This window comes from Phalaenopsis equestris, unplaced genomic scaffold (assembly GCF_001263595.1).
Source record: "Phalaenopsis equestris unplaced genomic scaffold, ASM126359v1 Scaffold211766, whole genome shotgun sequence".
NCBI lineage: Eukaryota > Viridiplantae > Streptophyta > Magnoliopsida > Asparagales > Orchidaceae > Phalaenopsis > Phalaenopsis equestris.
In genome coordinates, this window is record NW_018230745.1 from 157,560 (window position 1) to 184,398 (window position 26,839).

The 26,839-nt window shown below is 33.1% G+C and overlaps 1 protein-coding gene across 7 annotated transcripts in view; it reads left to right on the top strand.

Annotated features, from left to right (window-relative positions):
- The first annotated feature begins 1,143 nt into the window (after window positions 1–1,143).
- LOC110036846 (protein NUCLEAR FUSION DEFECTIVE 6, chloroplastic/mitochondrial-like) overlaps window positions 1,144–26,839 on the top strand; it is a 47,343-nt gene continuing 21,647 nt past the window's right edge. For 2 of the 7 annotated variants that reach the window (XR_002295270.1, XR_002295269.1), the window contains exons 1-3: window positions 1,148–1,388; window positions 1,547–1,668; window positions 15,910–16,001. Coding sequence is in view for 5 of the 7 variants with exons in the window: in XM_020741382.1 (XP_020597041.1) it covers window positions 1,240–1,388; window positions 1,547–1,668; window positions 20,751–20,839 (360 nt within the window). In the remaining 2 variants the exon portion in view is untranslated. Of the gene's footprint in view, window positions 1,389–1,546; window positions 1,669–15,909; window positions 16,002–20,750; window positions 20,855–26,839 lie in introns of those variants that run through there. The other 5 variants (XM_020741382.1, XM_020741386.1, XM_020741384.1 and 2 more) reach the window with 5 other exon arrangements.

Sequence of the window (26,839 nt, forward strand, 5' to 3'; positions counted from 1 at the left end):
AAAGGTCCTCATTTAAAATTCATTTAACACCATTAACCAAGCTTTCCTAAATGAAGATCTCTGTTGACAAATATGAAAGTATGATGATCGTTGTTATTCTTTTTAGGAAGGAGTTTTTAATATATTAATAGTGGAATATAATGTGTTGACAAAGTTCTTCATAACCACCGAATATCACCATTAACCAAAATAAATGGATCAGAAAGCATAATCTAAATAATACTTAGAAACAGTTTGACTGTCTTCCTTCTTCGACTGCTTATGGCTGCCCTTCGCCATAAGCGTTGCCTGCTCACATTCCAACTGATCAACCTCTCCCAAATCCGTAACATTGGGCTCTTCCAAGGTCTTCGTAGTCGCCTCCTTATCTTTCATTTTACTCTTCCCTCACAAAAGCAATCCAAAACCCTAAACCCTAACCTTGAAAAGGAAGACGATGAAGGAACCCTAGCGACGCCCGAATCCCTATTTTTCGAATACGATTTCTTACTGTGTTGGTTTTTTAATTTTTACCACGGGTTAATAGGTTATAAAAGGTTACATGAGGATTACTTCAGGTTACATGATGGTTACACGCGCGGTTCCAAATCGACGGGGTTAAGAGTCTGTTACATCGCCGTTACATTCAAGTTACATGAATGGTACGCTAGACTGTTTCGCGGCTACGACGTTACAGGGAAGTTTCATTCAGGTTACATGTGCGATACCTCTGGAAGGTTACAACCTGGTTACAACGAGTTTACACATGCATCACTGAAGGCTGACCGCGGGAGGTATAACATGGGTACAACCACAAATTTTTCTGTGCGGACTCCTGACGTAGCTCTACGTGCGGCGCAGAATATTCTTGAGTTATTTTCATGTTATTTCTGGATTATTTTCAACAATCTCGAAATAACTTAGAAATGACTCGTGGTCTTTATTTTTGCGTTATTTTTTGATTATTTCGAAAATTTTAAAAATAACTCAAAAATAATCTGAAAATAACTCATGAATAACCTGCGTTGCACGTAGAGTTACGTGAGGTGTCCGAATAGAAAATGAACATTTGAGTGGGAAATGACTATTTATTTTCATGTGGGGGCCAAAGTTGAATTCCTCCCAAGCAAATTTCTTTCGTGAGCTCCAAATGATACCGCGGGTTTTCAAAACCGATCCCGCACAACTATATATAAACAGAGGCTGATTCCGGAAAAAAAATCAACTAGGGCTAGGAACAGCAGCCTCTCACTTGCTCCCATGGCTGCCTCAGCCTTCAGATCATTGCTTCGAACTTCTTCTGTTCGCATCGCTGCACGAGAGGCGCGCGTCGCCTCCTTGGAGACGATGGGCTCTCGCCCTCTTCTCTGCCTCCACAAACTGAGGCCAGCTTCCCGTCGCATCCCGAGGTATGATCACGAAATTCTACATAACTTTCATCGTATTTTGAAGGAAGAAATAATGGGAGGAGAATTATCTCAACGGAATCCTTTTTTTTTTCCGGCTTCGAGAGTGTTGGGTCTAGGTAACAATTGGCATGCTTATCTTGTTATCTTGTTCTGATGAGGTCCCCGGCTGTGTTGAGCTGCTGCGTTGAGTCTTTTCTACCAATGCACAACGCTACTGCCACGGCATTGATGACTTCAATGCTGTCTGTCTCCATGAAAGGCTATGGTTGGCTTTCGGAAGGTATTATGTCTTCCACCTACTGATGTATTTGTTTTGTTGTTGTTTACTCTCGATATTGATCTGTGATTTTTTGTGTTTCACGTTTTCTATTTCTGCTACTTAAGGCCTTGGAGGTCATTGTTGCTTCGATTTAACATAAGCCATCAAGAAGGCAAAGTACTTTGGCGAAAAATTTTCAATAAATTTAAATTTTTTGTTCTAGGAAACTTGTTATATCATCTATTTTAATTGCTCTTTAATGGAGCCATGACAAACCCAAGAAAGAAAATCCCTTGTTTAGGATCTGGAAATTAGAAAATAGTCTGATACATTCCTAGCTCATTAATTTTATGACAAATGAATTTGGAGGAAATTCTAGAAAAAAGATTCGAGATGCTGCTAACAAAGTTATTCACAAATCTAAAAGTGTATTGAAACTTTTTAATGTTGAAAGTACTCTTCATGAAATTTGGCAGGGGGAATCCACTTTTACCCATCACTGCACCTATTGGGCTCTATCACCAAAAAACTTGACTTATTTGAAGTGCAGGAGCAGCAATGTTTCAGAGATGAACAACTATACATGCAAATTATTGAGAAGAAATGTGTTTAAATTTAAGGTATCTTGATTAAGTTTTCGGGAGATTCTTAGGAACAACCCCACTGCCCACCTTTTAATAAGCTTTTCTAGATATTCGATAAAGTTTTCAAAAATTGATGATGGGATCTTCAATTTCATAATCTATTATGCCCTAGAATTTTGCTTCCCCAACAACAACCAGAAGCTGAAAACAATGAACAAACCATCGAGAGGATGACCTTGGTGTAAATCACTATCATAAATCGGGTCACATGAAGGGCAATTGCTCGAAAATCAACGAGAAACCAACAAAATTGGAACCTTACATATTCTCTTAAAAACAAAGTTGTGGACATGTCACTACTAATAACTTTGTGTCAAACATATTCAATAAAGAGCAGATGGATTCTCTCCAGAAGTTTGTCTTTCAATCTATGAAAAATTTGCTCTTTTATTTATTGTTATTTGTACTTGTCTTGTTTCAAACATATAAGCTCATAATTTCCTTAAAAACCAAAAGGTTAACCAAATGCTAAAAACTAGATTATGGTGTCACTGATTATATTACAGGTGATTTGAGAAAGTTTGCGCATAATTTTCTATACCCCCCTGAGCAACAAACCTAAAAGGTTACTTCACATATAGCTCTTTTAAATGATCACAATATAGAAAGACATTCTTCACATCAAGTTGGTGCAGGGGCTAATTATTCATTGCAGCTAAGGACAAAAAGAGGCAAACCAAAGTCAACTTCACTTCCAGAGAGGACTAGTCTAAGTGGTCAATCTCATAAGTTTGAGGATAGCCCTTGGCAACTAACTGAGATTTGAGACGAGCTATTAATCCATCAAAATAAAATTTAACTGCAAAGACCTATTTGCAACTAACAATCTCCTGAATGTAATCCAACTAGTTCCCAGGTTCCATTTTCAATTAAGGCATTCATTTCAGCAAGCACCGATGCTCGCCACCCATAATGGGATAGAGTTTGCTGAACAGATCTTGGAATCATAATAGAGTCAAGAGAATAAATATATGAACATGAAGTAGAATAAAATTGGTTATAGTTAATATAAGAGGAAATGAGACATACATTGACTTTTACCTCTTAGAAAAGCAATAGGTAAATTAAGGTCACTAGGAGGAGGATCCATTGAAGAAGATAATATCGATGTCATACTAGAATCAGGGGGATGAGGTCTTATAGAGTAAACATTTGTGATTAGTGGTTTGGGTTGAGATGCTGGTGGAGGTGAAGTTGGATCAAAGATTTCAGCTGATGATATTATACATTAACAACTCATCAGAATCTTGTGTGGATTTAGGCAATAAGAATTCACCAAAGAATGAGATTTATTCATGAAAGTGACATGGGCATAAATTATGTACCAATTTAAGAGGGGGAAAACATCGATAACATTTTTGCAAATGATAGTATGCTTGATACCTTAATGACTTAGGGTCCAGTTTAGAAACCTGTGGACAAGTATCACGAATAAAACAAGTACACTCAAATATACGTGGTTCAATGGAAAAGAGAGAGCTAGTTGAAAATAATATTTTGTATGGTTATGGTTTTGTAAAACAATAGAAGACATTCGATGGATAAAATAACATGCATTAAAAACCACATCAACCCAAACTATTAGGACACATTGGTTTGAAGCTAAAGAGCTCTCGCTGTCTCCAAAATATATCATTTTTTCTTTCAAATATTCCATTTAGGAATGAGGTATCAACATAAAATGATTGATGAAATATCCCATTTTGTGTCATGTATGCCTGAAATGGTGCAAAAAAATATTCTTAAGTGTTGTTACTTAGAATTTTGACTGAAATATTAAATTGAGTTTTAGTTTCAGCACAAAAAGATTGAAAAATATGACAATAACTCAAAACAGGATTTCATAAAGAAAAGCCAAGTCATATGAGAAAAATCATCCACTTAAAATTCATTAGATAAAATAGTACATGCCCCATACATTAGAATGAACCAACTCAAAACTATGATGCTTAACAAATTGACAAGTCTTATAATCTAATTATGATAATTGTTGTAACTAAGGGCATAATTATTTTAGCATTGTTAGTGATGGATGCCTTAATCGATAATGGATCACAAAAAGAAATAAAGTGCTGAAACAACTATGGGTCAAAGGTAGTTTGTTCTCCAGAATGTATAGTTCTCCCGACTCTTGTCATTTTTCAAAAATCTTTTTTGTCATAAAATCCTGAAAAAGACAATGATCATGGAAGAATAATATACAAAAATTAAGAGCACGTGTAATTTTGCTAATAGAGATTGGATTAAAAGAGAATTAAGATAAACAGAGTAATAAAGGTAGATTTTGTGAATTATTTTTGAAATTGAATGAATTAGCAAATTTATATACAAAAATTACAGAGTTTGACCTTGGGAAGCCTCTTTAGTAGTGCCATATGAGCAACCTGTGATATGTAGCACCATAGTCAATGATCCATTGTGTGGAAGAGGAAAGAAGGTTAGTATTATTGTTACCAGACTCAACAAGGGTAGTAAAAGAGGTAGAGTTTTTGGATGCTTGTTGAAACTGGATGAATTTATCATATTCTTTTGAAAAAATTGACGTAGTCTGATCTTGGGAGACATCATTAGTAGTGACCATGTGAACAACATGTGATTTAGAGCCATTCTGATTCTTTTTGAGCAACTTCTGACATATTCTTTTCGTATAACTATGCTCATGACATTTCCAAAATTTGGAGTTCAATTATACTTGTTTTGAGACTTAGGTTTACTGATTTATTTTCTGGCTAGCGAGAGCACTAGTTTGTTGTACGGATGAAACCTGAGAACTCGGAATAATGTGCAAAACTCTAGTATAGACTTCTCTCAAAGTGGCAACTCCAAGGTTAGATAGGATTTTTGATTTGACGAATTCATACTTAGTTTTGAGGTCAGCTAAAAGACTTATAATAGTCATTTTCTCTTTGAGTCTGCCACATCAAGACATCAGTAGTGAAGGGCAATAGTGCATTCAATTTTTCATAAACATATTTAACGTGCATGTGATACCTGTTAAGTGATTAATCTTGTTGTCCAGCTCGATTGAACTTCTTGCAAACATGAAAGATTTGAGAAAAAAATTCTCCCAGAAAACACAAATGCTAATCTTTTCATCACATCTTTCAGATAGTCACAATGAGTGATTTGATCAAATTGATTGGGTTCAATAGAATTTTATATTTGTATCAAGAGCTAGGCATTAACTCACCTTCTCAGAATAATCTGTTTGGATTGATCGCACTTGAAGGATTATTAATGCGGTGACTCTATTAAGAAATACTATTTATTTAAAGTCTCGTAGTTTTATTCTAATAAGAGTAATTAACATTGTTTAGATTCTCCAATAATATTCAACGCCGAATCAATGAATCTCAATGATGTTGTGATCTCATTGTCTGGTCTGGGCAATCCAATAAGCGAAATTATTTCCGGATGGCATGGAGGAGACGATGCCAAAGTAATTGCAGGAAACAAATAGAGGAACTCAAACTTTCTCTAGAAATCGAACGGTTCACCAAATCATTTGAGGATTGAAGAGATAGAGAGCCAATTCAAAAAATCTTAAACTAAGCAATTCATTTTAGCTTCTTTTCTAGCAGCTAGTTAACTCAATTGTCAACTATGAAAATCACACTTCTGACACCAACCCGATAAGTTTGAAGAAAAGACAGCAGCGAGGGTTCACTTGAGTTAGGGATGATGCTTGAAACTGTGACACCGTCGAGCCAATTTGTCGACCTCTACGACCTGATGATCGAGGGCTGCTAGAAAACACAACCATTCGAAACCACAATGAAGGCGTTCAACTCAGAAAAATCCACAAACTGCGGTTCATAACCGCGACTTCTTCTTCAGGTTGTCTTTTCCAAACCGAGTGTTTCTTTGCTTGTAGAAGTGACCGAGGAGGGAAAAATTGGATGAATCAGAGCAGTCGAGGTCGATTAACGAAACAAATTGAGCAGATTGATGGAGAAGACAACACCGGCCGATGAAGCTAGTGACGCCGATCGACAAAGCAGATGTCGTCGATGTAAACGAGCTATGCAGATGAAAACAAGCTATGCATCTTGTTGCAGGTTGAAGGCGTAGCAGACGAAGGCTTTGATACCATGTAAGGGGAAGCAAAATCCTTTTTTTTTCATAATTAAACACATATGTTATTTATTTTTATATACTCCCATCTATAGATTGAGATTGTTTCTAATATAGAAAAGATCCTATGATCTCTAATTTGATACCTAATATTAATCTCCGTAATATACAAGCTTCCTAATATATTGCTTTCCATAACAATCTTCAAATTAGAAAATAAGAGTAGTGTAGATTAAATGTTCAAGAATGTAAAATATACATTGCTAAATCAGAAATTTGGAGAAAGAGAGAACTTTTTAGAGGTGTTTTTTGATACAAAAAGAGTGATAATTCTTGCTTTCTAAAGATGCAGGAAAAGCTGTCTTACTTAATATGCACTTTTATTGTCAACCAATTTTCAGCTTCAACAGTCCTTACGATTGCTGTCAAAAGAAATAGCCCATCAGACTTTGCCAATCAAGATTCACTCGTCTACGTCTGTTCTTTAAATCACTTTCTTTATAACATCTCATCATCAACACATCCAGATATTCTCCCATTAGTATTGCTGTTTCTCAATAGCAGCAAAAGTTTGGTGAAAAATCTCTTGATACTCATCAGAGGAAGAAATGCGAGCTTTGGCATCGATGTTGGTGAAGTCTAGGACTCAGCTATGAGCACCTATTGTCACCACCTTCCTCCCAATTTGGGGAATCCACTCCAAAACAGGAAAATTCTATCAACTCTGGATAACCTGAAAACCAAACTCTCTTCTAAACATGACTATTTATAAGAAATACTTGGAACTCCTACACCCTCCTTGTTACCAAAATTCCCTTATTTAAAAAAGAGCAAAACTAAAAGAACAAAAGCTATTTAAAAATATAAGAAGAGGCTACCTGTCATTAACCATATTAGGGTCTATCTACATCTTAAACAAATTAATTCTCAAATTAGCCTTATTGATGCCGATTTTTTATCTGCATTACTAAATTTTTTCTAATTTTTTTGAGTTTTAGGAATGCAATTCAACAAAGGCGGTTGACAATGCTAAGATTCATTTGTGGTTTATCTTCTCAAAGTTGATGACATTTTTGAAAGAAGAGCTCTTAAAGTCATCTAGTCAATGTTAAAATTATCTCCTTTTATGCTTTGAATCTAATATCTTTAGTGATATATTGTTTTGTTAGTATTGGTTAGGTCATCATATTTTTGCATTTCTTGAAATTCTATTTATTATTATTTAAAAAAATTATAAAAATTTAAACGTGAAATTTGAAACTTTTTCAAAACATGTGAGAAATTATTATGCCAGCCTATTTTTCAAAAGGCACATGTTTTTTTTTCTTTATTTACTATGATATTTGGGACCATCTAGAATTAAAATTCTCACTAAAAATAATTATTTATCTCGTTCATAGATGATGTTATTAGAATTAAATGGTATTATTTATGAGAGGAAAATCTAATGCATGTTAAATCTTTTAAAATTCCAATGCTATGATTCTATTAAATTTTAAAGTAAATTTAGGTGTTGAAAATTGAAATAGTGCTTTGCCTCAATCTTGGGTGATTATCTATTGCTTCCAGAGATAATTTGTTAATGCTTATTTATTGACACACTAATATAAAATGAAGTAGCTAAACGAAAAAATAGACACCTTTTTTTTGGGTTGTCATGTCACATACATTTTTTTCTGCTTAACTTTTAAACTCTTAAGTTAATTCTCCTAAACATTTACCTGAACACTAGAATTATCTCCATCATTTTCATAAACACATGTGCTATATTAATATCCATATTCTGTCACAAAATGGGAGTAATGGAGATCACAGGGCCATTAAATCAATATTGATATGGCATTCTTATTATTAGAAAAGGTGCTAGTGCAGTTCTTCCATTGCAAGGCATGTTTACAACTCCATGGATATTTTCTTTTTTGAACAATACTCATATTATACCAAAACTGATGCTTAGGTTGAGTCTTGATTTAAAAAATATTAACTTTGGCGTAGTGTTCCTACAACTTTCACCGTTCCCTCTATCTCTGTCAAATAGAATCCCACAACTCCAGAAGACAAAACAGAACCACTAAGACTAGTTCTTCATGCGATCTATGGTTTAAACATCCTCACATCCTTGTTAGTTTTTCCTCCGTACGGCAATCATGTGCTGCTTGTTTATCCTAGAAGAAAAAATTATAGCAAAAAGTCGAGCGCCTAATTGTGCTGAGCAATCCCAATAGCCTGATTTGTGCCTAATTACCCCTGTAATTTTCCAACTTCAGACGTTCTCTAAATTTGTGGATGCTGAATTTATGGATGATGATATTGATAAGCTTATTTCCTGAAGAAAGGTTATGAGATCTTGTGCCATTCACCACGTTTATATTTTATGAGGATCTTCCTTCCAGATTTTGTGCATTTATTAGCAATCGCAATCTAGTCCAATTTCCAAAGTTAATATGAAAGACAATCAAAATTTGTGAATAAAGACTACCATCATTGAGGAAATTCAAGCTCTTCAAAAGAATAAAACCTAAGTCATGATCAAGCTGCCACTAGGAAAAAAACCATTGGATTGCAAATGAACTTTACAAACATAAATTGATGTGAGCATAGAGAGATTCAAGGCACTTCCTGCAGTGAAAGTGTCTACAGTCTTATGGAATTGACTGTCAAAAGACATTTGCAACTGCAACAAAACTAAATATCTTACAAGTATTATTATTTCTTGCATCAAATTTGGATGGATCACTTTACCAATTAGACATCAAGAATGTGTTTCTTAATGCTGATCTTGATGAATAAGTCCGCATAAAAATTCATCCTTGTCTTCAAATCTCTGCCACGACAAACAAACTTTGCAAATTTTAAAATTATCTTATGTGCCTTAGAACAGCTTCCACATGCTTGGTTTGATAGATTCATGGAAGTGGTCAAACACCATTGGCATAGGCAATGTCAAATTGAACATCCTCTCTGTGTTAAATGATCTGCTGGTAAAGTTGTTGTTTTGATTATTTATGGTTACATTGCTTTTATAAGGAAATTTCTAAACAAAATGAGTAATTTAAAATACTACTAGCCAAAGAATTTGAGATTGAGGACTAGTATTCTTAAATTTTTCTTTTTTTTTTCTGGTTTTGAGATGGCTCAATGAGAAAAGGGTATCCTAATCTTGCAGTGCGAATATATTTTGGTTCTCTTAAGAGAGAGAAGAATGCTAGTATGTAAATAGGCATATAATGCCATGTATTCAAATGCTAAGTTTGGAACTATAGGTGATCGTGCTCTGATGGATAAAGGTATGTATTCAAGACTTGTTGGTAGATTAAGCTCTCTCTTGCACTAGAATTGATATTGGATTTCCAGTTAGTATCATCAATCACTTTATGTGTAATCCGTTTGAAAAACATATTATGGCCATTTTTAGGATGCCGAGATATCTGAAATGAATCTAAAGAACTGATTGTTCTTCAAGAACTTGGAGAAGAAGATCGAGATTTATACTGATGTTGGCTTGCGCGCACCATTGTGGATTGCAAGTTCGAAAATTGTCACCTTATTGTAAAAAGTAGTGGTGGAGAGTGGAGAAGCTGATTCTAAAGGAATGAACCATGGGCTTTATGAATGAATGTGATGGAAAAGACTTTTCAATCAATTGTTTATCTCAAGAGAAGAGTTAATGTGACTAGTGCATGCTAATCAAGCTTCAATAAGCATCGTGAGAAGCTTGTGCATTAGAATCAGATTAAATATATTAAGATAGATTGACACTTCATCATATAGACAAAAAGACCATATCAATTCCACATACTTCAACTCATTACTAAAGAGTGGACATTCTCATCAACGCTCTTAGATAAATATTAAAGAATTAAATTTTAAGTTGTGAATGATAAGCAATTTCTATTCAACATTTTTTTTTTCTAGTTCAATATTCTATCTAACATGTGTTGAAATTCAATTATTATTGTATTTAAGAGAGCACACATATTAAGGGATTTATGGGTTTCCTAATACTTTTTGATTGGTTGTTATCATAATTTATATTATTCAATATTTACTTATTTATTTTAGTAGATAAGATTTGGTAATTTAAGTGGAAAGATTTTGTCTGTCCTCTCTAAGTAATTCCAAAGCCCTCTTCAGTGATTCAATGGTTTAAATTATGCCATAATAATTTTTTGGTTTATATTATTTTTTTTTTTATGAGAAATGCCACAACTTGACCCGTGGCTTAGAATTAACCAAGACGTGGATGACCTGTCAGACAGTGGAATAAATTCTCTGCTATTTTATTTCTATCACCAATAGTTTAATATTCAAATATTCATGAAAAAGTCACTGGAGAAAATAATTTAATTAACAAGTAGAAATTTGTGACTTCCCGTTTATTGTTCTCTCTTCTCTTATACACATTTGTTTCTCTTCTATTCATCCTATTAAAAACCTTAAAACCTAAAAAAATATTTAAAAAATAATGAGTTATCTAAAGATAACCTAAGAGTCAGTAATCCAAAGTAAAATTAATATGTATGTTGGTCTTTTATATCTTTATAAGAAATTTTAGAATATGTTAATCTTTCATATTTCTATAAGAAGTCTTTGAATATATTAATGACCTTACTCAATGAAAATAGTAAAATCTTCTATATGCATTTATTTTAACTTTTATTTTATACTTTCTACATTCACATTTATCTGAGTATCACCGTCAACAAAATCTATCACATTCTGACCGATATTATCCGGTTGACACAGCGGTTAGTGATTTAAATATCACAATTGTTTCGGGTGAAAATGTCCCCACTCACCGCTGACTGCTTTTCTCTTGTCAGAACAACGGTTAGTGATCTAAACATCACAATTATCTAAGGTGGTGAACTCTGTTTATTTGCCCCCGACCGATATTCTCTCGTCGACTTAGCGGTTAATGATCTAAACATCACAATTGTTTGAGGTAGTATAGTGAACTACCTGTGTATGTACATTAGCGCCCCCTGCCTGTACTATTATGGGTGAACTTCTTTTTTTTAATATGCACATACAAGCACTCACATGTAAGTTATTTCGTTCTTCATAACATGCATTCTTCTGAGATATCTTCATTCATATACTAACATGCATACTTACTATGCTATGCAACTATCCAGCATACGTATTTCTCATTTCATTCATCTCTCATCTCATGCATATCTCTTATATCATGCTTAACATTCATATCATTCGTACTTTTATCCATGCATATCTCTGATGTCATGCACATCTTTTCCTAATGTGTTTATCATGCATATCTTTTCTGTTTAAAAATATGAAAGATTTAATTAAACCTGAGCATCTATGGAGTCAAATATACATTTTGAAATAAAGAATATTATTAAAATTTAGAAATATAATTACTTACCTTAGTTGCCACATTATATTTTTAATTTTTTATAACTAGCTGGAAGTTGCTATAATTTTTATGTTGATCTTAATAATCTACATAACATAATATTAAACTTCAAAATTCAAGCAAGTTTGTTAATTGAATTATTCTTATTAATTTAACATATGATTAATTTAGCTGAATTATCAGAGTAGCCCGATGACGGATTTCCACATGCTCGCCTCAAGCTTGTTGTCTCGTGTAAACAACATAAAATATGTAAATATCTTCGGATTTAAAGATATATTGGCTCATTTCGTGATCCTCATATAGGGTAAGAGATACAAATTTTATCCTATCTTCTTTTTTTTTAAAGTATTGTTTTTTTGTTTAAAAAAATAGAAAATACCTAACTAAATATGTTTTATATTTTTTACTTAAAAAACAGATAAATCATAATAGTACCAAAACGCATTTTCTAAAATAAAAAAACAGAAACAAAACAAAAACCAAACATACTAAAAATAAAATTAAATTAGAAAACAAAAAGTGATCCCAAACAGAGCTTAAATTTTTTTCTTCATTTTATAAAACTGGTTGTTACAAGAAAAATAGACCACTGGATCGTAAATATTGTAAGATCATTCCAAGTGAAATTTTAAGTTACCAAAATCATTTATTGGTTTTGAATTTTAAGATGAAGGGTTGGAAGATGAAAAATAATATGAAATATTATCATAGAATTAATTTGACACACTTAAAACACAATATTATTTTTATGAGTAAACTTTAAGATTTTATAATTTGAGATGTTCATGAAGAAACTCATACTATGTGGGATAAAGTAACGATATTGTTACAAAAGTTACAAAAGATGTGTTTGGAGAATTAAAAAAAGAAATAACTCTTATGAATAAAAATGGTTTGTGGTGGAGTAATAATGTGCGAGAAAAGATAAAAATAAAAAAAAAATATTATAAAAGTTACCTTAGATGTAAAAACTTAGAGAATTGTGAAAAATATAAAATGGTCTTGTAGGGAGTCTAAGAGAATAATTTATGATGCTAAGCACTTTCCTTTTAATTATTTTTATAATAGATAAAATACTACAGAGAGTGAAAAATATATGTATAAACTAGCCAAACAAAGAGATAAGAAAAATAATAAAAAAGTGTATTAAAGATGAAAATAAAAAAAAAATACTATTTTTAGATGATATTCAATATAGGTGGGTGAGATATTTAATTTTCGATAAAAATTGTGAAAATACGATCGAGTTTAGCTAATTTAATATCGTAAATAATAAGTGTATTTATTTATTTTCACTACCTTATTTGTAAAACTGAAGTTGATGATGCTTTAATGAAATGAAGTGTGGAAAAACAGTAGGATTTAATAATATTCCAATAGAAGTGTGGAAATACTTAGGAGGTTTAAGAATTTTTTGGCTTACTAAATTTTTCAATATTATTTTAAATACTAAAAAAGATGTCTTGTGAGTGGTGAAAGAGTCTATTGGTTCTTAGTTTTAAGAATAAAGTGGATGGATGCTCACGAGTGCACAAATTATAGACGAATTAAGTTAATGTGTTATACATTAAAGTTATGGGAGAGAGTAATTGAACATACGTGATACAAAAATTTCTCTAAATCTAGTTGGATTCATGTTGGACAAGTCTTTTATGAAAACTATATATTTATTGAGAGATTTGATGGAGAAGTACAAAGAGAGTAAGGAGATACATATGATTTTTGTTAATTTGGAAAAACCTTATTTGGAAAATTCCAAGAGAGTGCTTTGGAGAGTTCTAGAAAAGAAAAGTGTTGATATTGCTTATATTCAATTCATTAGAGATATGTATACTAGAGCTGTTACTTGTATTCAAATACAAGGAGGATTGACCAAATATTTTCCTATTTATGTTGGATTACATAATGTATCGACTTTAGGCCAATATCTTTTCGTTTTGGTTATGGATGTTCTTGCTAGACATTTACAAGAAGATCTACTTTGCTATATGATTTTCGTTGATGATATTCTTCTTGTGGATAAGACTAGAGAGAGTTCAAGAAAAACTTGATTCATGTAGGTCAACTGTAGAGTTTAAAAACTTTTGTTTGAGTAGATCTAAAATTGAATATATGGAATCTAGTGGGGATTGTAACAAATGGTGATCAAGTCAAAGTGATGGTGATAGAGATGGGGATGTTGTTAGTAGAATTCAAACTGGATGATTGAAGTGGAGGAATGTATTGGGCCTATTGTATGATAGAAAAGTACCGCTTAGACTTTAAAGTAAAATTTTATAAGATGGCGGCGAGACCTGTCATGCTTTATGACGCAGAATGCTGGCCTATAAAAGGGAAACATAAAATTAAGTGTTGCTAAGTTGAAAATGCTCTGGTGGATGAGTGGCTTTATGCTTAGAGACAAAATGCGAAACAAATATACCCTGAAATGGTTGGTGTAGCTTTAGTGGCAGACAATAGTAGAGAGAGTTGCCTAGACGGTTTGGTCACATTAAATGTTTACCATTTGATGACCCTGTTAGGAGAGTAGATGTTTTAGATTTGACTTATGTTAATCAAGGTAAAGGTAGCCTAAAAGGACTTGGGCTTGTTGTATAACAAATGTTATTAATTTATTAGAATTAAATTAAAATATGACACTCAATATGACACAATGCAGAAAAATTATTCATGCAGACCCCCACCTAGTGGGATAAAGACTTTTTTGTTAATGTATTTGTTAATGTTATTATTATGTCATTAGGTAATAAGAACATAATAAAACATGAAAAACAAAGGAATACAACATAAAAAAATGTTGTTTGTATAGGATTTAGTATGGATGTAATCAATTGTTAATTACTTTAGTAGATGAGATGGCAATGGGAGGATACATTGATTTTAGTATTTAATTGATTGTTTCCTACTTATAAGCTTGATATAATCTACAGTTTGGCTCAACAATCTTAAAGCTTTAGTGTTGTATAACTATTTCAATATATTGTGGAGAGAGGAAAAATGATTTTAATTTTGTGTATATTTCACCAAGAGTTTTTTTCTTTTTATTTATACAACAGAAGTCTAGATTACAATTAGTAAATTGTACTTATGGAAATTATTGTTTACATTCGAGATAAAGGAAGATATTCTAATTTTTCTTTGGAGTTATTTATTTTTATGTGCTTAGTTTGGTTATGTAGGACTTAATTATGTGAGATGTTGATAGCTAATTTGTTGTTACAATATAATTTATCAGTATCTTTACATTTTATTCTTAATTCATCCAGGGTAAATTTGATCTGTGGTAGTTCATAGATTCTTTGTGTCATATTTCGAAATTTAGCTTTGTCGCTAGATTTGTTGGTCTCCGGTTACTTCATTCTTCTGCAAGTGATTATATTTTTTTACCTACGGAGGTGCAGTAGCTTGGAGTAATTTTCTATTCTAAATGGGACCTTGCTCAATCAACATCAATGAATGCTTCTAAATTAAGTCTTTTTATTCATTTTGCCTGTGTTGCTTTGTGGTAACGAAGAGTTTTATATGCTGTCTGTAGACATGTTTTTTAGGATTATGCATCAATTCACTTAGAACATAGAACATGGGCTATGTTTGGCTTTGTTTGCGCAAGGTGGATATTATTTTAAATTAGTTTTTGACATCTTCCCTTGTCAACTTTTAGGTGTCACTTGCCTGCCCAAGTTTGTAGCAGCGATCAATTGGAATTTTTGAAGTCTTGCATCTCATCTTATTTGTTTCATTTAATAGAGCAAGAGTGTATTTTTGTTGAGAATATCCTAGCCTTTAGATGGGCCACTTTATTTCTTAGGAAATAAACTTGTCTTTCGAGATATTAACTTTTAACTTTTTGGATGGTTAATCTCTTAGTCTTTTTTTTGTTTTTTCTAGTCATCTCCTATCAAGATCTTGCTCTTCCACATACACTATGGAAACTATAATTTGTTCTTTTGTAAGGTTTTTTTTACGGATAGAGTGTGGTTCCCATGGTTTTACTCAAATTTCATCCTTTCCATGACTTTTAAGCCTCACAATACTTGCTCTTGGGGATTATTTGAGCTCATATAGAGCTTTCTTCTACCTGACATACGTGTTTGATGTGAAATCATGATTAAAATTTGATTGAGGCTCTATAAAGGCTGCTTCTTCTATTTTGCTTTGTAGGAAACTATTTTTTACATCAAATTGTTATAAGGACCAGCTGAAGTTTTTCATCAAGGATCGAAGTATCTGGATAGTGTTTAACGATGCATTTGGTACAAAAGTTTTTATATAATTTTCTTCATACTGATAATTGTAGCCTTTTTTCTTTAAGTCCAGCTTTATACCTTTAAAATGTCCCCCTTGCATTTTGTTTGTTAATGTCTTTTCACTCGCCTCTTATGAAATGCATTCTTTTGGCAATTCTATTATCTTCCATGCATGGTTCTCTTTTAGGGCCCTCATTTCTTTAATCATGTCCTTTTTCTATTGTTTATTCTCAAGTGTTTTCCGGAATCTTGATATTGGTTCTCTTATAAAAAAAAGTTGCGGAAGAAAATATTAAAAATGGAAATAAAATTGACCATTAGATGTTAGACGCATATTTGGGATTCCTTTTTTAATGCGATATAAATACTGATATAATGATGTTATTGATTTCCAGAGTTCGAGATCATATTTTTTATCATTTTTGTTACTTGGTGACTGATCTTGCACGTATTCAAATGGCTAAGCATGCTTTGGTTCAATGTTGATTCTTTTTCTCAAGTAATCTTGTAATGATTTTGGATCATTAATAAAGATTTTGATGGAGTCGTTGGCTAAGGTGGTTACTTTCATCTGTTGGGAAGTCTTGAAGTAACTTAGAGTTTTTTTTTTTCTTGGGTGTCATTAGACGGTTGTGAGATAAGTATGCATCTGCTAGAGACCATCCTAGTCATGGAAAAATTGAGTTCAGTGGAGGTAACATCCTAAGAGATGAAGAATTTTTTAATATTGGGATGGTAACCCGTATACACTTTTTGAGTGAGGAGTTTCAAATGAAGATGCATCTTATTGATCTTTGATATAGTACCTTGATAGTGTTGATGGACATATGCAATACCCCCGAGTTTTAAAGTTGTAGCAGTGAATGTTGTATGCCGGGTAAAAATTCAATTTGGATTTCACAAAATGTTTAGTAATGTTAAATTCCATCAGAGAGGCAATTTAGTAGTAATATAGTAATTAAAGTGGCACCCCCAAATTTTTTTTTGGAACATGTAGGGTACTAGTGGTTTCAAAAGATGGTAGTTGTTTTTCACTCCACATTCTACTTTTTTTGTGGGGCGTTGGCAAACGATGATCATGGATAATGTCATTTTTCTGGAAAAAATAATATAAGGCTTGATTAAAATATTTCAAACTATTATCTAACCTAATATGTTTAATATTGGTTTCAAATCAGGTGAGGATCGGTCTATGGAACATGAGGAAGATTTTACTCACATTAGATGTATCTTTAAATGAGAAAAAAAATTAGGTCGTGTGTGAATAGTAATCTATATAAGCAACATGCCCTCTAGGCCCAGTTGTATTAGTGATGTCTGATGATCCCTAGACATCCATGTGGATTAGGGATAACATCTAATTTTTTTTGAGCAGCTTGAGGGTAGGGAATTCTTTTGCGCTTAACCATTTGGCCCTCCTCACATTTGAACTCTTTGGCTTCTATTTTATTAAATATGGATTTTGTTAAGGTGGATGACCTATCTAAAGATGGCGGAGTTGAGTTTGTTACATTTTTGTATTCAAATTTTCAAATAAATAAGATTGGGATAGGTGATTATTACTACTTCTCTATGGATAGTGGAGCTTCTCTTATTTTTTGTTATGCTTAATCATATTATTTGTGGTCTGATTCTAGAATAGAGAACTGAAATAGTTAATGACTGGGATAAATTATTATAATACAGTTTAAGTCAAATGTTAGTGCTTGAATGTGTGAATTTGATTGATCTCTTTCCAGCAATAGTGACAATGGTTTGGTTAACTACTTTTCTTTTATGGTCTGTTGGCCAGAACATAGCAGAGAATTTTGGTGGAAGAGTTGCCGCTTGATCACTCGCTTTAAAGTTTATTATCAAGATTTTGCTTGAACTAGTTCTAGAAGCAGAAGTGAGATATAAGGTGAATTGCTTACATGATTGAGTCATAGATCATATATCTATTATTTTATCAATTTCTAGAAAGAAGTGGAGTTTCTCTATTTATTTTTGTTTTAGTCATTCTAAGTTTATGGTAGTTGTTTCTTTCATAGATGTAGTGTCTGCTTGATGATGTTTGTATTGTTTTTGATATAGTGTATGAAGTAGGAGAGAAAGAGAGAAAAAAAAAAGCAGAGCACTTTTCTGTGTTTATTTGGCTAAAGCATGAGACATTCATCGAATTTTATAATGCATAAAAATAGAAAGAATTAAATCACACCCTAGAAAGAAAAAAAATGAAAAAGTATAGCAGCAATTCTTTTTAAAAACCATTAATTTTAGATGATAAGTTTCTAGGAGAGAAATAATAAACAACATAATGAGTGCTGTCTACCAAATTTGCAATATTCGAAGCAACCAAGTCAGATACAGGCGTTGTCTGGCCTCCAAAACACAACCTGAGGGCCTACCTGCAATCTTTAGCATTTGTCCAGTTGTCTTGCCAAGCATGGCTACTCAGCAGCTGCAAATAGCCAAAATTTTGCTCTTGGGAGGCCCAACGATACGCAGCCTTCAGTAAAAACAGACTATTATGGTAATGCGGCGCTTCTTTTCAAATCTATGGAAAGAAAATAAATATTCAACACTTTGTCAAGTGGGTTTGTATGCATCCAACATATCAGCTTGTCAATCATTTTCTTAAATAGGGGCTGAGAAAATCCTTTTATCAAAATGAGTGATGGGACTCGGGAATCAGTTAAACAATTATCTTTTTTTGTTTTGGATTTTCTCTTTAATGAAGTATTGAGCTATCTCCTTATGTTTGGTTACATCATGATGGATTGATTGTGAGTTATACTGATTGAAATTTTATTTTCACAATATAATATCATAGAAGTCTTGATTGTTACCTGATGTTCTTTTAAGTGTAGTTTAAGCCAGATTAATACACTAACTCTATTGGCCAATGATCATAGTTCTGTTTTTGCACTATTTCCTGCCACAACATTTTATTTTTTGCTTCTCTAGGTTACAAGTTTTTCCTACATATATAATACAAAATTTTACTTTTTTACATTTATAACATAAAAAATACCACCATTTTAACTTTTAAATAGTTAAATATTGCATGCATGATAATGCGGTATGTAAGTAAATACACCTAAATTTGGTATGTATACTTTCTAAAAATTTATACTTTTCTTCGAGGGGACACTGGTGGTATTTTAATAACCCGTACAACTATCATCCAACAACCGCGACACGTAGGGGTGTGAACGAACCAAACATGAATGAACAGAGCTTATGTTCCTGTTCGGTTCATTTGAAATTTAGTTTATTTGAAATAAGCTCGTGGTCGAAATTGTTTGTGAAGTCACTGTTTGTGTTCGTTTCTTAACGAACGAGCCGAATACCAGCTGTTCGCGAACGACGAGCCAGTTTGACTTTACTATTATTAATATATATAAATAATATATTATACTAATTATATAACTTATATTATATAAATATATAATATCTATATTAATATATTAGTAATATAGCTTATTAATATATTATTATTATCATTTTATCATATATTATAATTTATAAAATTTAATTTATTAAAATATCATAAATCTTTTATATATAATTATTTTAAATTATTTTATGTTTCGAATAATAACGATTCGCAGGAAACATTACTATTTGTATTTAATTTGTTTAGCTAACCAAAAAGAAAAAAAATTATTCTCAAACGAATCGAAGAACTTATTCAACGAAGTTTTTTGACGGCCTAGCGACACGTGAAACTTCCGTTCCTTTTGATTTCGCCTTCGGCCGTCTTCTCCGTGTTGCTGTGACACTATTTACTGGATCTTCGGTTTACTATAAACCTAAACTTTGTCAAATCCATTACAGGCTCCTATAATTTTGGATTATTCTTTTTTAAAAAAAGTCTCTTTTTGGGGTTTTCTTTTAGGTATTGAGAAAAACAGTAATTTTATTCATATATTCTTTATAAAGGGTATAGTAAAATGAGCTATCAAACTGATAACAATGCTATGCTTAGTCTTGTAAGAGCCAAATAGATGAATTTTTTTCTTCCAAGTTTTTGCTATCTTCCTTTATTGACTGGAAAATTGGTACTAACATTACCCATTAATTTTAGAATTAGTTAGAGTTTTAAGCGGTTTGCTTTCAGTTAAACTAGTTTCTTTTAACAGATCTAAAATATAGTTTTTTCTGAGTTCATAAGGTTGAATTTATTTTATAGATTTCCATTTTGAGAAAATATCTAAGATGCATGAGGTCTTTGATTTTGAACCCACACACTGTTTTTTCTACGAAGTACTTATCTCCAAATTGTGACCACCTGTAACATTGCTGTCATCAACATACACATTAGTATGGCGGGCTTACCGCGCAATTAAGTTTATCTTCACAGACTCATTGGTTTTTTGAGAGGGTTCGTGTAAACTTTCATATTTAAGTTTACATTCAAGGATGTATTCTTAACATCTAGTTTGTGTAGTGGCAAGTCAAGGTTGATTGCTATTGCAGGAGGATCTGAATGGTGTGAAGTTCCACCATTGGTGCAGGGGTTTTAGAATAGTCGGCCCCATAAGTTTAGATAAATGATTTTGCAATTGACTGTGCCTTATATCTCTGTATGCATCCATGTAATTGATATTTTTTAGTGAAGAATCTTTTCCATGCCATAGGGATTGCATCAGTTTTTTAAAAACCTTGCATGTTTCATTTTTTGCAATTGCTTTCATATCCTCTTCAACTGCCTTGATCCATTTTGGTTAGTAACGACTGCTTTTATCATCTTTAAAATTTCAATCTCTACAGGGTTGGAGACCAAGCTTTATTTTTTAGAGGACAGATGGTCATATCCCACTACCTTTACTACCTTTGCTACCTTTGCTAGAGGATACTGAGTACCATCACAAGGAAAACAGCTTGAGAAATTATTGAGTTTGGGTAGGATTCATAACAAGCTTTGGGAGATAGAATGATTTAACCTTTTTTTTTAGATTCTTCCTTTAAGAGTGAACACATAGTTCAATGGGATGTTTTGGGATCAGTGAAGAGGAGTTTTTATAACCTCAACGCTGTTATATTTAGAAAGGTTGGTGAAATTATTGGGTTAGAGAATTTCAAAGAAAATAATGTGAAAAATTCTTCTCTTTTATTTACCCTTCAAGTAAAATGTTTTCAAGGATTTTTTTCAAAGAATGTGACATCCATAGATTCAAATACGTTTCTTTTATCAGGAGAATAATATTTATACCCTTTTTTATTTTCTTCATGCTCTAAAAAGATACACTTGAAGGCATTGGTGTCAAGCTTATGCCTTTTAAGTTCATAATTGCAGACATATCCAGTGCACCTTAATACTTTTAGTGTAAGATGAGAAATGTTATTATTATCAGGAAAGCATTTGGAAATCTTAAATGGAGTTTTTTTTTTTTTTTTTTGCTTTTTCTTGCCTAGGTTTAATGATAACTCTTTGTTATTTGTCAAGTTGACAATTTTCTCATTGAAAAATATTTTTATTGTTAAACAATGAAGGGAATAAATTTTTAAGGGATGGAAAACTAACCTATAATATCATAACGAAAATTGGTCTCGTGGTTTAAGATTAGAATTTTTTTGTTGATAACAAGGGAATAAACACTCTCTTTGAAACCTTGATCAAGAACTACAAACCCTTGATCTTATTAACATTGCCTATACTCTTCCTCGATCTTTGGTTTTGAAATTTATAAAATTTTGATAAAAATGTAATTTTTTAGTTGCGATCTTTCTCTATCTTGCTAGCAAACAAGCAGTTGCAAGATACATTTGGAACTTAAGTGAATTTAGACTAGGTAGATTTTAAACAAGCCTGAGATTCTAGGTGGGTGAGTATAAGAGTATAAAAGTTGAGAAAAACCTATCATATGATGTAATGCTCTTGTGTCAAGAAAGGAGGAGCTAGCAGATTGTTTAGGAGTGAGTAAGTTGTATTGAAAATTCAATTGCACTTTATTCAAGAAAATATCAAAAAGCTTTTCATTTTATTTTGTCTTTAGTCCTGCATTTATAGTTGAATAAACATGAGTGCCTTTTTGGAGTTTTTTAATTGTTCTGATTTATTGGTTTGTGGTGTAGTTTACAACAAATTTATCTTATGTGATTAGTCTTTTTACTATCATCATGCTAAATGTTTTCTCCCTTTCCATGCCTTGTGCCATGTATTAGTTTGGCTTTAGACTTCTGATGGCAACGACATATTCTTCAATTACGAAAGTGTCTTTGGAACCTCCAAGCATTGTTCTCCATTTGCTTTCTTCTCTTTAGGCCTTAAAAAATGTTTTTTTATTAATTTTGGAAAGTGGATGAATCCCTAATATTCTTCCATGCACCTCATCTAGATCTTTCTTGGTTCTTATTTTTTCTATAAGTTTGATATGTTTACCTGCGTACTCTCATACCTATCATTTGGCTTGAAACTATCATGTTCATTCACATATTTTGTCGACCGTGAAGCATTTTGTGACACTCATGCTTCTTTTGCTTGAGATTACAAGCTTGTTCTCATAATTCACACAACTGAGCAGAAATTTCAAGTCATGTTGAATTTCTTTTAGATTCCTCGTGCAATGTTGTAGAATCTATACAATGCTTAATATATTCTTTCATGGAGTATATAGGTGAAGGCATTTCCAAGCTATTGTTGGTATCTCATGATGAAAGGAAAGGTCAACCATTTCATATTGATGGATGTTATCATTTATGTGTCTAATCTCTCCTCCTCTCGGATCACTATTTGAACTAAGGGAGATGTGATTTGAAATGTTGAGAGCTCCAATGATTTTCTTAGAATGATGGTATCTTTGTAAGGTGGCGGGACAATCAAGCTTCTCTCCTTATTTACTTGATTATAATTAAGGCTTTTCTGAAGTTCTCTGTTCGCTTAGATACATCATGCAAGAAAGTAGTAGAAGAAAAATAGAGAGGGAGAAAAGTTGAATGCTCAAATGTGCTGAATTGACCAAAATATGGCACTATGTATAGAGCATTGCAATGGGTAAAAGTATGAAGAGTTAAATCACTTCCTAGTAAAAAAGAAAAGATAAAATAAAAAAGTGATTACATTTATAAATTATTAACTATATTTAATTAATAATAATCCCTTAGATAAAAATAATAGATGACACAATATAGGATTTTTAACGAGCCCGTAATTTCTTAAGCATCCATTTCAACAATGCAAGTTCTATCTAGCCTTTAAGACACCAATCTTATCACAACCTGATCGATAGTTTTCATTTAACCAAGTCAGGAATTGCAGTCGGATGATGAAAACATTTAACTAACTATCCATAGATTTATAAAATCTTTCAATATGTAAAAGAACCATTAATAATCCATAAATTGCAATGTACAAAAATCAAAATATTCATAAACCATATAATTTGTAGACATCTCTAACAAGCACTAAACAATATAATCATAATATTATAAAAACAGTATAAGAAAGCTACAACCATAATACCTAATAGCAGTGGTCTTTCTATAAATTAATTTCTGCCTGTCAGACGTAACAACCTATAATTTTTCTTTTCCTAAATGAAAATAATAATTGTAATAAATTTGATTTATTGAGTAATTATAATCTTTATATGAATTAAATTATTATGCTAATGTCGTGCATGAATGATCAAAGAAAATGCACTTCATTTATTTATAAAACTTAAAAATTTCATGTTAAATTATCCTTTCCTATTTCTCTATAAATATTTACCATTTTAACCTTTTTAAAAGCCATGATATGATTACCGTAATATCCGAATGTATCCTCAAACATGTACCCGAAAGTATCCTAAAATATGTATCCGAATGTACTATAAAAAATGTACTTGATGGTTCCTTCAAATTGCACCTGAAGATACACCTTAATCATTTCCTTTAACGTGCATGGGTACATCACATCTCTTGCTAGTCCCATTTGGGAGAAATCCTCTACGACCTAAACTTCTACATTTCATTTCCTTTAAATTATCTCTTTTTAAAAACATTGAGCATTCATTTTTCCTTTTCCCAATTTCATTTTCTTAAATTTTTAAGTTCACAAAATGTAGATGATTATAAATGACTATTTAAGGTATTACATAAATTCTTTATTTGATAAAACATTAATTTAAAACATATAAGAAAACAATTACTCATATTTATCTTAAGAGACTTCTAAAAAGTTTATTTCCTCACTTCACTTCTTGACCAACACATTTATTATATAAATATGCATGTAATAAGAATCTCATTAAAAAAAACTTATATATATATATATATAATCACGATATCGGCTGCGGTCGAGAGCTTTGCTAGGGTTTCCAATGGTGATTTCCATCACATTTGATTATGTCGCTCGAAGGAGAGGGCTCGCACCTCGCCTCTGTTACGTCGGCTCTCGCTCCTCATCCTCAGCTTCGTCCAGACGTTACTGCGTTTCTTCGACGCCAATGTCTTACAGCTGTGTCTATTGCGTCTCGCTCGATTTCGTCGCATTTGATTCTGTTGTAGCTTGCATCTGCTTTGACGTCTGCGTCGTTCTTTTGTTTCGACGCTCGCCTCTCCCTACCCGACAGCTTCGGCTCGTCTGCGTGTCGAGGACCTCGCAGCAGGAGTAATCCGACAACCTTCTAGCAGGTGGATCTCGCTACTCTGATGATTCTCCCTTCTTCTTTGGTTGAACCTGACAAAGTCTTCTTTGCCCATGTGGTAGGTAACCTTCAGGTGGAGTTGGTGTTTATCTTCCCCTCAAGCTATAAGTATTATCGTGATGATATAAGTGATTGCACTTTTGTTAAGAAGGGAAGTAGGAAAGGTGGAAAAATAGTAATCTTTTTATCTGACTTAGAAATTTCAACCCTGATGGAGAAATTCAAGTTTGTTCTTATTGGAAAATTTCAGTGGGGGCACCCACCTATGGTAGTTATCAAAAAGAGTGTTGATGATCTTAAATTAGTAGACAAATGGAAAGTGACATGAATGAGAGAAATGTGTTGATTCAACTAATCGTGACTGAAGTCCACCCAGATTTTCTCCAAGAAATATCTTTACATTTCAGGCAAGTCAATGAAATTACTCATGTGGTTTTCTGATTTTGACCCAAATCATGAAACTTCCACTGTAGCGGTATGATTTAGTCTACCTAGTCTCAAGCTGCACTTTTTTCATCATCAGGTTTTCTACTCTATTGGGGCCATTCTTAGGGACCCTATGAAGCTAGATCTACCAACTTTCAATCCAACCAGACCTTCTTTGGCCAGGATACTTGTAAAAAAATATTATTTTACCTGATGTTACTAAAGTCTGGCTAGACACAACTCATTATGAATATTGGCAACAAATCGTCATGGAACACAAACCTCCTTATTGTACCCATTGTAAGATGTTTGGGCATACCCTTGATAAATGTCACAAACTCCATACTCCATCCTAATTTGTTTGAACTCTAAGGTTCAAGTGAATAAGGATGGGTCTAACCCCACTGCTCTGGACATATCTGTTCCACATGGGGAGGATACTACCACAAGACAAGAGGTGTTTGTTGCTTCTTTGGACAGTCCCTGACACTACTGTTGTTGTTACTGCGATTGATGTAATGTTGGATGACTCTGCTAGGCAACCTACACCTTTAAACCCTATTGAAACAATACTGAAAGACTATTATCTACAAAAGATAGTTTTTAGATTGCTAAGCAGAATAACCTCTTAGCTCCCCATCATCATGAAGTATCCGGTGTAGAGGCAACTCATACTTCACATTTATTAGAACCTATTGTGGATACAATGATTGGTAATCCTTCTGCTACAGCTCTACCACCTCATCAAACTGATTCTTCGGATGAGGAATGACGGGTTTACACTTCCAGGAAGAAGAAAAAGAATGAAGATCTACTTCAGCTCAGGAATTTTATGGATGATACTTTGGTTACTTCGGGTAATGGTACACACCTTACCAATTTATTAGTTGGATCCCTTTCGAGAACTAGAAACAGAGGCATGACTAAATTAGGATGACCCTCACTTTTTTCGCGCCCTGGTGGTTTTGAGCTATTTTGATTTTTATATGTATCCTTTGTTTTTTTGAGTTTTTTGTGTGTTGAACCATGTGGGTTTGGTGTCTATTTTTGGGCCACTCATACAACCTATATGTATCATTTTCTCTTTAATATATTAACCCTTGAGCTTTACACACACACACACACACACACAGATGTAGAATGGCTTCGTCGCTCTCGCTCCCGTTTTGCTAGGGTTCGCCTATGTTGAACCCTGGTTTCTCTGATTCACTGTATCTCGTGATTCAGCGGCTCTCACGTGAAGACGTCGGGCTCAGGGGCGACATTTAAAGGATTTCTAGGCGTTGGCTTCTTCTGCGGCTCGTTCTTTCATCATCCCGAGAAGCGTGGGCTCCTTCCACAGCTTCTGCCGCTCGCGGCTTGTTCTTCTTCATCTCGAGAAGCGCGGGCTTCTGGCTCCTGTCGTTGCTCGCAGTACTATGAAAGACGTCTGGGCGCGAGCTTTCCTCCGGCTTGAATCGCCCACTGCTCGACTTCCCTTTAGACATTTGCTCTTTCTCTACTGTCACTTTGCTGTCCCACAACCCCATCTCCCTCTTTTGGGGATGGCTTCAGACAGATCGTATGCTGCTGCCCTTGTGAGTGTTCACGCCTCAGGTACACCTAAATCACCATCTTTTCCTCCTTCATTTGAGTGGGTGGAGGACATCAAGAAGCCTGGTAGAAAAAATGGGAAGTCTGCCATCTTTTTTACAGAAGACGATGATATTCTACTTGCTTCCTCCTGTTGTTTGAATTTGGTTGGGAAATTTCTATATGATCATCCCAAAATGGAGCTCATTCGTAAAAAATTTGAACTTATGC